Source organism: Humulus lupulus, chromosome 3 (assembly GCF_963169125.1).
Source record: "Humulus lupulus chromosome 3, drHumLupu1.1, whole genome shotgun sequence".
NCBI lineage: Eukaryota > Viridiplantae > Streptophyta > Magnoliopsida > Rosales > Cannabaceae > Humulus > Humulus lupulus.
Window position 1 is genome coordinate 187,282,700 of NC_084795.1, and position 12,227 is coordinate 187,294,926.

Genomic DNA, 12,227 nt, shown 5'->3' on the forward strand with positions numbered 1-12,227 from the left:
GATATCAGGGTTGGATTCGTGTTCCGGCAGATGAGGGGATCAGACGAGAGATACTAGATGAGTCTCACACTACGCCATACTCACTTCATCCGGGTACCACGAAGATGTATCAGGATCTACGGGCATTATACTGGTGGCCCGAGATGAAGAAGGATGTGGTAGAGTATGTGTCTAGATGTTTGACATGTCAGTAGGTAAAGGCTGAGCATCAGCAACCAGCGGGATTGCTTCAGCCTTTGGGTATCCCAGAATGGAAGTGGGAGGACATTATGATGGATTTTGTGAGAGGACTACCTAGGACAGTGGGACTTTGTGACTCGGTGTGGGTGATAGTTGACAGATAGACCAAGTCAGCTCATTTTCTACTAGTGAAGTCGACCTATACAGTGGAAAAGTATGCAGAGTTGTATGTGAGGGAGATAGTTCATCTCCATGGGGTTCCAAAGTCTATTGTGTCTGATCAAGATCCCATCTTTACCTCTTAGTTTTTGGGAGCTCTATAGAGAGCTTTGGGGACTCAGTTGAAGTTTAGAACAACTTTTCATCCTTAGACTGATGGACAGTCTGAGAGGACAATTCAGGTATTGGAGGACATGCTTAGGGCGTGTGTGATTGATTTCGAGGGGTCTTGGAGTAAGTACCTACCGTTGATTGAGTTTTTGTATAACAACAGTTATCAATCAACAATTGGAGTGGCACCTTATGAAATGTTATACGGGAGAAAGTGTAGATCTCCCATTCATTGGGATGAGATGGGTGAGAGGAGGTACTTAGGGCCAGATATGGTGCAGAAGACTAATGAGGCTATTGAGAAGATTCGAGCCAGAATGCTTGCGTCGCAGAGTAGACAGAAAAGCTACGTTGATTCTAAGCGTAGGGACGTGGAGTTCCAGGTTGGGGATCACGTGTTTCTGCGAGTTTCACCACTAAGAGGGGTGAGGAGATTTGGAGTAAAGGGCAAGCTGAGCCCTCGGTTTGTTGGACCTTTCGAGGTTCTAGAAAGAGTTGGACAGGTGGCTTATAGGTTGGCCTTGCCACCGTTGCTGTTAGGGGTTCACAATGTTTTCCATGTCTCCATGTTGCGAAAGTATGTTTCAGATACAACGCATGTGCTGAGGTATGAGGACTTAGAGTTACAGACAGATTTGTCCTATGAAGAACGACCAGTCCTGATTTTGGATTGGAAAGATAAAGTCTTACGGAATAAGATAATTCTATTAGTGAAAGTGTTGTGGAGAAATAGCAAGGTCGAGGAAGCGACTTGGGAGTTGGAGTCAGCAATGCAGGATCAATATCCCAAGCTATTCAGGTAAATTTCGAGGACGAAATTCTTAGTAGGAGGGGATAGTTGTAACGACCCAAAATCAGTAATATGGCTTAAGGGCCCTGATTAGTGTGCCAGGAGGGCATAATTGACTTATGAGTGAATTTAATGATTTAATGCATGCTTGTATGATTATTTGAATGTAAATGTGGTTGAATGTTATATCTCTGAGAACCACATTATTATGTGGGTAGATTTGCAGTGAGCGACTTGAGGCAATCCTAGGGAGCTAGATAGCGGGAAAAGTCACAACAGGGCTTAGTATTTGACTTTGGACAAGTCAAGGGGTATTTCAGGTATCGGGTAGTTATTTTAGAATATCGGGTTATGGAAATAAATATATGGAGATATATTTGAGGATAGAAAGCCTAGGTGAGAATATTGGGGAAATTTACCGTTTTGCCCTGAGGGGACGTTTCCGGTACCCCGAGCCTCGGGATTGACTTAACTGATTAGGATTAGACTAAGTTAATGAAAAACAGGGGAACAAAACACAAATCGACTTATACTCTCTCTCTCCTCTTCTCTTCTCTTTTCTCTCCCAAGAAACCACATAAAATTCAAGAGAAATCAGCTGGAATTTAGTGATTTGGGCTGGAAATTTGTAGATTAAATCCAGTGCTCAACTAAGGGCTTAATCATATCTCTGAGCATTTGAAATTTTGAGTTTTGACTAGGTATTAAGGGAGTTTATGGTTTTGATGTTTAAGGGTTGAATTAAGTTGAGAAGTTTGGATTTTAGCTCAGGAATTCGTCAAGAAGGTGGTTCAGCAAAACAAGTAAACTTCAATTCATATTCAGAGGTTAAAATTTGAGTTTTCAATGATTGGTTTTGGTGTTTAGAGTTGCTGGGTATTAAAGAATCAAAATGGAGTTTTAGTGGGTTTTGGGGCTGAATTTATGTTGGATTATGCTGTTAGAGTCATGATAAAAGTTTTGTGATTAATGGATTTTGAGTTAGGGTGCTTTGGAATGGTTTTGGATGGGGTTGGGATGCTAGAAATGGTGGTTTTTCGGGGCACGAAGGGGAGGGCCGCGACTCTGTTCTAGAGTGTTGCGGCCCTACGAAGCAAGAGAGCCAAGGAGGCTCGGCCAGGGGAGAGCGATGCGGCGCCCTTGGGCAGGGCCGCGGCGCGTGTCTGCTTGCTGGGGGCCTTGGGCTCTGTTTTAGAGGTGGGCCACAGCTAGGCTTCAAGGGCTGCAGCCCTTGGGTGCATTCTTGAACATTTGGGGATTTTAGGCGCGGGAGTCTAGCCTAGGGTGATCGGGATCGATCTCCCCACCGTTCTTGGTGGAAATTCGATGTCCTAGAAGCTAGTATTGTACTTGGAAACCTTTACTTGAATATTAATGGAACTCAATACCTTGATTGTGACTAGGTGTTAATGCTAGGGCTCGGGAACAGATCGTGCTTGAGGAGCGTCGCTCGTAAATAGTGAATGTAAAAACTAAAGGTAAGAAAACTGCACCTGGTTGTATATCAGTAATGGGACTAAGGTTTCCCTAATGTGTATGCTTGAAAGGATGGTATTATGCCACGTAAACAGTGAACCAATGGCCTAAGAGTGCCAAGGGTTACACTAGCGCACAGGGCGCAACTTGGCCATTGGTAGTCGAGGACAGCTTATTATGCACTGAGCTCGGTTTAAGCGGGCCGGAGTCAGTGGGGTAAACATAGGGTGCGGCCTAAGTTGTCTGCCCTGACTATTACGTAACCTGATTATTATGAGACCTGAATTTTATTTGTAATTAGTTGCATCTTTGATTCTGAGTATGCGTTAAATGGCTAATGTGGATTATTTAATAATTGATCATGCTTAAGGAATTGACTTTCTGTATTTGTTGCTTGTGTTGCACATTATGTTTTCTTGCTGGGCCTTGGCTCATGGGTGCTACGTGGTGCAGGTAAAGGCAAGGGCAAGCTTGATCAGCCCTGACTTGGAGAGCTCTGCAAGATGAATGTACATGACCAGCTGCTCAGCTGTCACGGTTGGGGTTTAGGCAGGGACGCGAGATCCATAAATGTCTATTTTTCCTTAGTGTGGCTGGTAGTGGTCTGTATTTTGGAGATTCTGTAAACCAACTTTTAAACCCTAATTCTTTTTGGGATCCCATGTATAAAACTGTTTAATTATATAAAGTGAAACTTTTGAGACCAAAACCTTTTTAACCCTAGCTCATACATGCTTAGTGACACGTTTTTAAATTAATGACTTGATTAGCAAGTCCTGCACCTTTATAAGTACATAGTGTAGCGGTCTTGGCTATCCAGGGCGTTACAAAACCAGTCTCTGGCCACTGCTCTGGGCTTGGCATAGGGTATATGATTCCTGCATAAGCTTTCAGAAATGTCTCTTTCTTATAACATTCATGGATATAGTCCATTATCTCTGCCCCACTTGTCTATATGGCAGCCAGTGTGTGACCACACGGGATACCAGTGAGTTGAAATCTTCGGCAACTGCAAGTCCTTTTTTGCAAATCAACATCAAATGACTCATTATTTGGGCAGTCAACTTGAAATTGATAAGTTGCAGCCCTAGTAGTCAGACAACTCTTGGCAATACTCTTGTTCCTCTCCACAACTTGCAATATTCTTTTCCCCATGGGATGTATCCACTTCTTCAAACTTTCCTTCTTATTGAAAAACTGACTCATTAGCCAATAACGAATCTTTTCTAGAAAAGTAATTATCGGCTTATCTCTAGCATCAACTATTGCAGCATTAAAAGATTCGCACAGGTAGTTTAACAACATATCACATTTCACCATTTCACTAAAATGTGACCTAGACCACTCTGATGGAGTCTTTAGTGCCAACCAGTTGTAAGCATTTTCACTAGTTTCCCTAAACTTTCTCGTCCTCTTTTGAAACTCTGGAATAGTGGTTATCTTTACTGTTGCCCATAGTTGTTGTTTCAATAACAAACCTGGGTGGTCTTTCTCAAAGTTGGAATGCAAGTGCCTAACACAATTTCTCACCTCTGCACACTCAAAAACAGAAGCAATAGCATTCTCCAGCCCTTTCTGCCTATTCCTCATCATAGCAAACTGAGAAGGCCTGTCAATATCTAGATCTTCCTTCAACAATTTTAAAAACCAAGGCCAAGTGTTAGTGTTTTCTTTCTCACAAACTGCATAAGCAATAGGATACATTGAGTTTATTGCATCTATTCCTACTGCAGCCAAAAGCAATCCTTTACAATACCCTTTGAGGAAGCACCCATCAAGACCAATGAGTGGTCTACAACCAGATCTAAAACCTTCCTTACAAGTTTTTAAGCATATGTATACCCTCTCAAATATCCTTTTTTCTTCTACCATATTTGATTTGATGATGGAAGTGCTACCTGGGTTTGTAGTTAAGATCATTTTGCAGTAGTCTTCCAAGATAGCATACTGCTCAGAGACACTACCTTCAAGCAATATTTTTGCTCTGGCCTTTGCCCTGTACAATATCCAATTAGAAACATGTGAGTACTTGGTTTTAGTTGTCATCTCTCTAAAAGTCTTATACTTCATATCTGGATTGATTCTGAATTGCTCTAAAAAATACTTAGACAACCAGGGAGCATCGGCATGACTATTATTAAGGACCAAACCACAGTTGTGGTTATCTACTAAAGTCTGCACTTTGAAAGTACTGTTGTCAGTTCTTGAAACACTTGCATACAACAACCAAGGACATTGTTTAGCTTTGCATTTGACCCTAATTCTTCTCATGTCATTACTTACATATTTAAACTCCCTATTACTTTCAATAAAGTACTCTTTAATAGCAGTCCTCAATAGTTTTGCAGTCCCAAATTCCATTCCCAATACAAATTTGAAATCCTTAAAGTTAGACCTAGGGTTGTAATCTTTTTTTCACTTCTTAGGCCCAACCTCTTCACCATCACTTCCAAGACTTTGGAAGTCCTCTTTAGTGTCCACCCCATCTGACTCATCTCCCTGAACACCTTGGCTACACAAATTTGTCACACTGCCCCACCATTTAGTTGGATCAGAGGCCTACCCATCTTTTTTTCTGCCTCAACCTCTTGCTCATACTCCTCATCGTTTAACTTAAAGTCTTCCTCTTGCAGACACCCTCTTGACTGCCTCTGATTAGAACTTTCAGGCATCTCATGTCTTGCATCATTCACTTCATCTAGCAGAACCTCCTCATTTTGTGTGTCAGCTTGAGGTATGGGTGCATCATCCCTAGCATCCATTTCAACAGCTGCTTCCTCACTATCCGAAGCAAAATGGACATAAAAATCTTCCTCATTACCTTTATCACTTGCAGCCTCATAATCATCCTCATTTCCATTCCCTTGTTCTGCCTCATCATCATCACCATACTCATCACCATACTCAGTTTTCTCACTATCTGATGACAGTTCCACTACAGGTATACCCACCACATCAGGCACCACATCAGTATCGGATGGTAACTCCTCAATCACACATCTCCTTAATATTTTAGGGGGAGGGCCAGGTATATGGGGTACTGCAGTGGGGTCTTCCTTCCATTCCAAACCAAATGTAGCCTCACGTAGGACCAAATACACTTCAACCTCCAATATTCTCTTGAAATCCATTTCATTAAGTATTTCTGAAGCTTCCTTAGGCCCAACAACCATCTTCCCAGCATTAAGATGCTTTCCATGTGGCTTATATAGAAACCCGAAAGGCATAGAATAACCTAATTTGCTAGCAATATCCTCTAGCACAAGCCTGCAGAATTTTCTCTTCGAAACATTGTCAAAGTAGCCTATTTGCCCTTTCTCATATCTTTTATTACCAAAGGGTGTGAACCAATGCCCCCTATGATGCAATTTGACTGTAAACTTTCTAGAATTTTCACCTGTGTAAATTAAAGTACAATATGCACCAAAACAGCAGTACACAGGGAAGCAAACCAAGTCAAAAGTAGTACTAGTGAATAAAATAGTCAAGAAAGAATCAGATGCACTATTTTACTTCACAAAAAATGTCAAAACCCCAAAATTGTCACATAGAGATTCCCACAAAAATCCATACGCATGGACCCCACTTTCTATTCTTAAATATGCTTTAAAGCATCTCCACCAACCAGAACCCCAACAAAATTGATATAAAAAATGTAAAAAAAAAATTAACTCATTTAGAACCCCCAAAACACAGACAAAAAATTTAAAATGGGTTCTAGCAAACTTACCGTACGTTGGTGGTGGGTCGTTAGGTCCCCTACGTTTTTCCATAGTGATCGCCATCAACGTCTGTAACTCGGTTTGTCTTCCTCCTTCGTCCGAATGATTGAAATCGTTTCTTCACGTTTCCTTCTTCCTCATTCAGAAGAATGCTTTTCGTCTTCAACATTGTTTTTGCAGTTGTTAGTTTTTATTCAGATGGTTACGTTTTTTATTCAGATGGTTAAGTTTTTAGTTATATTAGTTTTTAGTTTTTATTTATTAGTTTTATTTTATTATATCAGATATATTGTACACTTTTTAAAAAAAAAAAAGGATTTAGGAGACCAGTCATATTTAAAATTACGTGGACCAATTACAAATTGCGAGGTTTACCTATACATGGCACTTGACGGTTAGGTACCAACGGATGCCAAGGATTGTTGACGGAAGGTATTTTCACCGCAAAAAAAAGAGGTAGGTGTTTAATTGTTATAAAACTAACAACTTAGGTACTTTCGCCGCAAATATCCCTTTCTTTTAATACAGTATTAGTGGCTAACTATTAGTCTTCCCCTATACACTTCCACATCTAATTAGAGGAGTAAATACTAAAAATACACATCTATCTATTATTTCTCTCTCATTTTCAATATTACTACAACCTTTAGTTGAATTGAACTTATTGTAAGGTTGATAATTTTAAGTAATTTGAACCTAAATGAATAGTGTTTTTGAGTTTTTGAGTTTCTTTTGTATATTTTTTAAGTTAATATAAAAAAAACAAAATTTCAACTCAGTTTTGAAAAAATAATCAGGTTCCAACTCGAAATCCAATTAAAAAACCAAACAAATCTAATTGCTAACTAAATTGAATTGAATGATGATTTTTAAAATCCAACAACTAATTGGATTGGATTAGATTGGAATAGTACAAAAATATTGGATTGGATCAGATATCCATCCCTAGATATCACTATGTTAAGTGGTACTCTAGCTAGAACTTATGTGGCGGCCCTCCTTGTTTCAATTATTAAGAAACTACAAAACATAGCCGCACTTCGCGTAATGATTAAAAAATACATATTTTAAATATTTTTTTGGAGATTGTGTGTAAGGGATTCTTTTTCACCCTACCCGTACAACATCTCCTTATATGGATGTTTAAGGGCATCTTGACCGTAATTTTTTTTCATGATAATGTTAATTATATACCGAGTCGCCTGCATGTTTTCAAGAAATTCTGAATAATTAAAGTGCCACAAATAAAATTCAAACTACTTGTTGTACGTGTGTTTTTACTTAATATTAGTATTATTTTATACGCTTTACATTGTTTTTTTTTATTATTATATAAAAATTTTATATTTCTAGGGTAGAAAATTTATAAATCATGATCTTTTGCACAATTATTCATTTTTCTAAAATAAATATTTTTATTAATTTAATTAATAATGTTCTTAATCAAATTAACATCACGTGTATACATGTTGATATTTTTAATTGTTAAGATATTTTAGTTTTAAATTTGAAATATCAAACCAATAAATCTTAAAAATAAATGTCAATTTATATATGATTCATTTATTACTATAATTATTAAAAAAATTAGTTATTTCTAAATATTTTTTTTAAATATAAATAAAAATATTTTTATTTTACATTTGAAACATTAAAACAATGAAAAATAGTTTTATTTATTATTATAATCATTAAGAAAAATAGTTATTTATAAATAAATAAAGATATTTTAAATTTTGAATTTGAAATATGAAACAATAAAAAGATTATCATGTATTGAAAAATCTTCAAGATAAATGTGAATTTATATATTGTTGATTTTGTTGACGCGGTTTTTCGCCAACAGTGAATTATATGAAGAACTAGGATGGATTAGTGCTTAATGGTAAATCGTAATAAGAAAATGATAATATTCGAGAATGCTGGCAATGAATTATCAAGAGAAGAAAAGTGATCACTCGTTTTTACGTGGTTCGGAGGTTAAAATCCCCCTAGTCCACGAGTCAATATTATTATTATTTCTCTTTTCTTGCTATTTTTACAGAGTATTTGCCTTACAAGAAGAATCCAACCCTTTGCACTACCGAGGGGCTAGGTATTTGTAGGAGAATGATCTCTCAGTAGGCATTGGGGGTCATTCCGTGATCTCTTTATCCCTCATGTCATCTCTGTGACACTGGTGATTAATATCTAAACCTGACACTGAAGTGTGGTCTAATCAGTAGGTAAAAATGGATAATGGGTCGCATGGCCTAAATTAGGTGTGGGATGTCTGATCAAGCACGTTTATATTGCATATCCGGGAATTCGGGAATAAAACAGACACGTGATGTCTGTTATACACACGTTTATATTGCGTGGTTGACTTTATAAAGATCTTGGGATATTTCAGGCCTCTGATGTACCACGAGCTTAATGTAGTGCTAGCTCGTGTCTTTTGATGCCATGTTGACAATGGTTCCAAGTGATAAACATCTAAATAATCCGCCAGCTCGAGCTATTTGTTTAGGGGATCGTACCAAATTTCTCCAAATGAACGGTGAACACATGGCACCTCTGTTATGGCCCTTTATTAGTTCGCTTCTCCCGAGGTGCCTCAAAAAGGTGCGTGCTAATACTCATGGGGTACATTTGCCACCCCAAGCCCCTGCTCGTGATCTATGACGTCACTTTTGTCTTTCACGGTGAGGGCTTTTAAACTTCCTTTACAATTATCCAGACCCTATGCGTTACTTGAGTATCGGACACGTGGAACACTGTGATTGGCGTCTATTCGGGTTTCGAGGATAGAATTAAATGTCCTGGGCACCTGTTGCCGCCATTTCATCTTTCGGGTTATTACCCTCGTATCTCGCATTAATTTAATCGAACGGTCCTCGTTTCCTCATGCCTCTTACGTATAAATAAGGCTGGCAGTTTTCAGTATTTATCACCCTTCATTCGAAATTTTCCTTTATTTCCTCTCTTTCAAAATTTAAAAAGTTCTTCTTCTTCTTCTTCTTTTGCTTATCATCTCAGGAATCCCCATATTCTTGCCACAAGAACCTTTCAGAAGTCCAGCCTTAAGGAATCTTCCAAGACTCCTACTTCTACAATGTCAGCAACCTTTGTTTGGAAAATACACTGTAAGTTTCCTACTCGTTGCATGTTTTCACTCCTACATCTCATAGTTGTAAATAGTAGGTTGTTTCTGACTGGCTTTTGGGGCATAAGTTCCGATTCTAGGCATATTGAGTAGACCCAAAACATGTCTAGTATTGCGATGTTCACAACTAGGTAATTTCTGGGTAAATTTTTGGGTAATATTTTTGGATAATGTTTTTGGGTAATATTTCTGCGTAATTTTAGGAAATACCCATTCGGGATATGGAAGATGAGAGGTTTTTAGGGTGTAAAACTGGGTAGCTTAGGGGTCGTGCTTCCTAGGTTGTTTTTCTCTCAAAACCTCTCCCCTAAGGCAAGTAATAACCTGACCTTCCTGACACAAGGATCCCTGAATATCAGGGATCCGTTGGAAAGTTGGCCACGTGGCCATGACAATGCGTGGCCTCACACCGCGGGCTGAGATTACCTAAGCTCGTGCACGAAAAACCCTTTTTCTTCTCGCGTTGTTTGTCCTTTAATAGCTTTTAGGTCACCTACTAAGTTTTTCATCGTTCTTGTTCGCTGGCGATCAGATGGGGCCCAAAAGGAATGTGTCTAAGAAAAGCACAGCCGGCTCATCGTCCCAGCAATCCAGCAGGGGGAAGGAGGTCGTGGTGGATTCTCCCATCCCCCAGTTCGGTCCCACGGTGGAGAAGGAGATCGAAGTGGGACCTGATGCTTTCTTTGAGACGGAGAGGATAGCCTCAAAGATCATGACCCAAGGGAGGGTCAATAAGATAACGTTGTCCTATAACATCGAGGGCTGGATCGATGTCCTTATTGCCCGACCTCCCTTGGAGGGTGAGAGAAGCTGCACACCCCTCAATGAAGACTTTGCGGCCTGGAGCGATGAGCATCTCAAGGCCGGGGCCTTCCTCCCCCTAGATTAGTATTTTGCTGACTTTGTCAACTACGTAAAGTTGGCAACATTTCAACTAGCTCTGAATTCTTACCATCTGCTGGCGGGGCGGAGGTATCTCTTTCTGAAGAACATTTGGGAAGTCCCTACCCCGGCCAACATCCTCTACTTCTTCTGCCTCAAGGCCAGCCCGAATCAGAGGGGACGAGGTGATGGGTTCTACTACCTAACTCGCTTCCCGAATTCATCCGGAGTGATCGAACTTCCTAGCCATCCCAATGACTTCAAAGATCAATTCTTTATGGCGAATGGGTTTCACAATTGTGAGTAACACTACTTCAACCATCCTCGTAAGCTTTCCGCGTATACTGGCTAGAGCATCATCATGCAACCATTTTTGCAAGGATGACCAAATCCGTGACCCTTGGGGGTCAATACGATACCCTGGCGGGGCTCCCGCCCAGCGAGAAGGGCTATCGCCAGCTCGTGTCTGATGACACGATGTTGGCGTGTAAGTTAATCTTCGTAGGCCAGACTCTGGCCTTGAGGAGGACGCAGGCCACTCATCCAGCAGGCCGCGTGTTGGCACCTATTCCTGAGAGCGATGTTGCAGACGATGGGGGCGACGAGTAGGAAGAGGAGGCCGAGGTGCCGCTCGTGAGAAAGAGACAAGCTCCATAGGCTGCTCAGGACCCCGATTTGGACCAAGCTCAGTTAGGGGCAGCAGCCGGCCCCTCCGGCCAAGGTAACCCATACCCCTTTCAGAACTTAGATAGGCCAGCCACATACCTTAGGTTAGTTAGGTTTAACCCGAACAAGCTCGTGCATTGCCACCAAAATTTCCTAGACCGAGACATAACCTTGCTCTAATGCGAAGATCAATTAGTGTTGCGTCATGACATGGGTCGTCCTAGGGGTACTGTAGTAGTGGACAACAATTTGTCTCTTAGGTCGACCTTTTTTGAGGAGTATGGGACCAACCTTAGGTCATGGCCCTCCCTTCTCGAGGGTATAGTCTCTCCCGAACTAAGGCAATATGTGGAGGAATCCAGTCCCGAGGTAGAGCCTAACCCGGAACCTCCCCTAATCCAAGAAGTGGTTGATTTAGACTCTCCTTCGCCTGTAGCAGCTCTGAGGCCGGAGGTCGTGGAAATAGACTCGTCCTCTAGCTCGGAGGATAGGATTTTTGCTACTTTGTATGTATTTATTATTAATATTATTATTATTATTTTGTTGAAGAATGTATATGCATTCCTAATGCATTTCCCATTCTTTTTTCAGGCGAGGAGATGGCACAGAGAGGGGAACCGGACATCCGCTTGATATTCCAAGAAGGGAGGTCCAACTAGGGCCCCCTTGTCAAGAGGCTTCGGCCTACTTCAAAGAAAATGCCGGCTGTGACTGCCTCCCAATCCCCAGTTAAGGGGAAAGGCTCGGGCTCAGGAGCTCTGCCTGTCGCAGCCCCGGGGAAAAAAGGTCCATCTGCGCCCCTTCCTCGCCTTCCTCCACATCCTGCTCGAGAACCGGTAGCACCGGTTGGTCGTCAAGCTCCAGTGGTCCCTGTCGCCACTTTTTGCATCCCCGTCAACCCCCAGGATCTGGAGCTGATTCCAGACACTTTTCAGGGGACCGTCTACGAGATGGCGAACTACTCGGTGGAGCATTTTTTCAAGGCCAAGCCCCACGACCTGAGGGCGATTGAGGAGAGGAGCCCGGAGAATGTCAT

The 12,227-nt window shown here is 41.0% G+C and overlaps 1 protein-coding gene across 1 annotated transcript; it reads right to left on the reverse strand.

The window, feature by feature from the left end:
* Positions 1-3,727: 3,727 nt before the first annotated feature.
* Positions 3,728-5,137, reverse strand: LOC133825272 (uncharacterized). The gene has a single exon (XM_062258237.1). It carries the CDS (start codon positions 5,135-5,137, stop codon positions 3,728-3,730), a length of 1,410 nt encoding a protein of 469 aa, XP_062114221.1.
* Between the last annotated feature and the right edge of the window lie 7,090 nt (positions 5,138-12,227).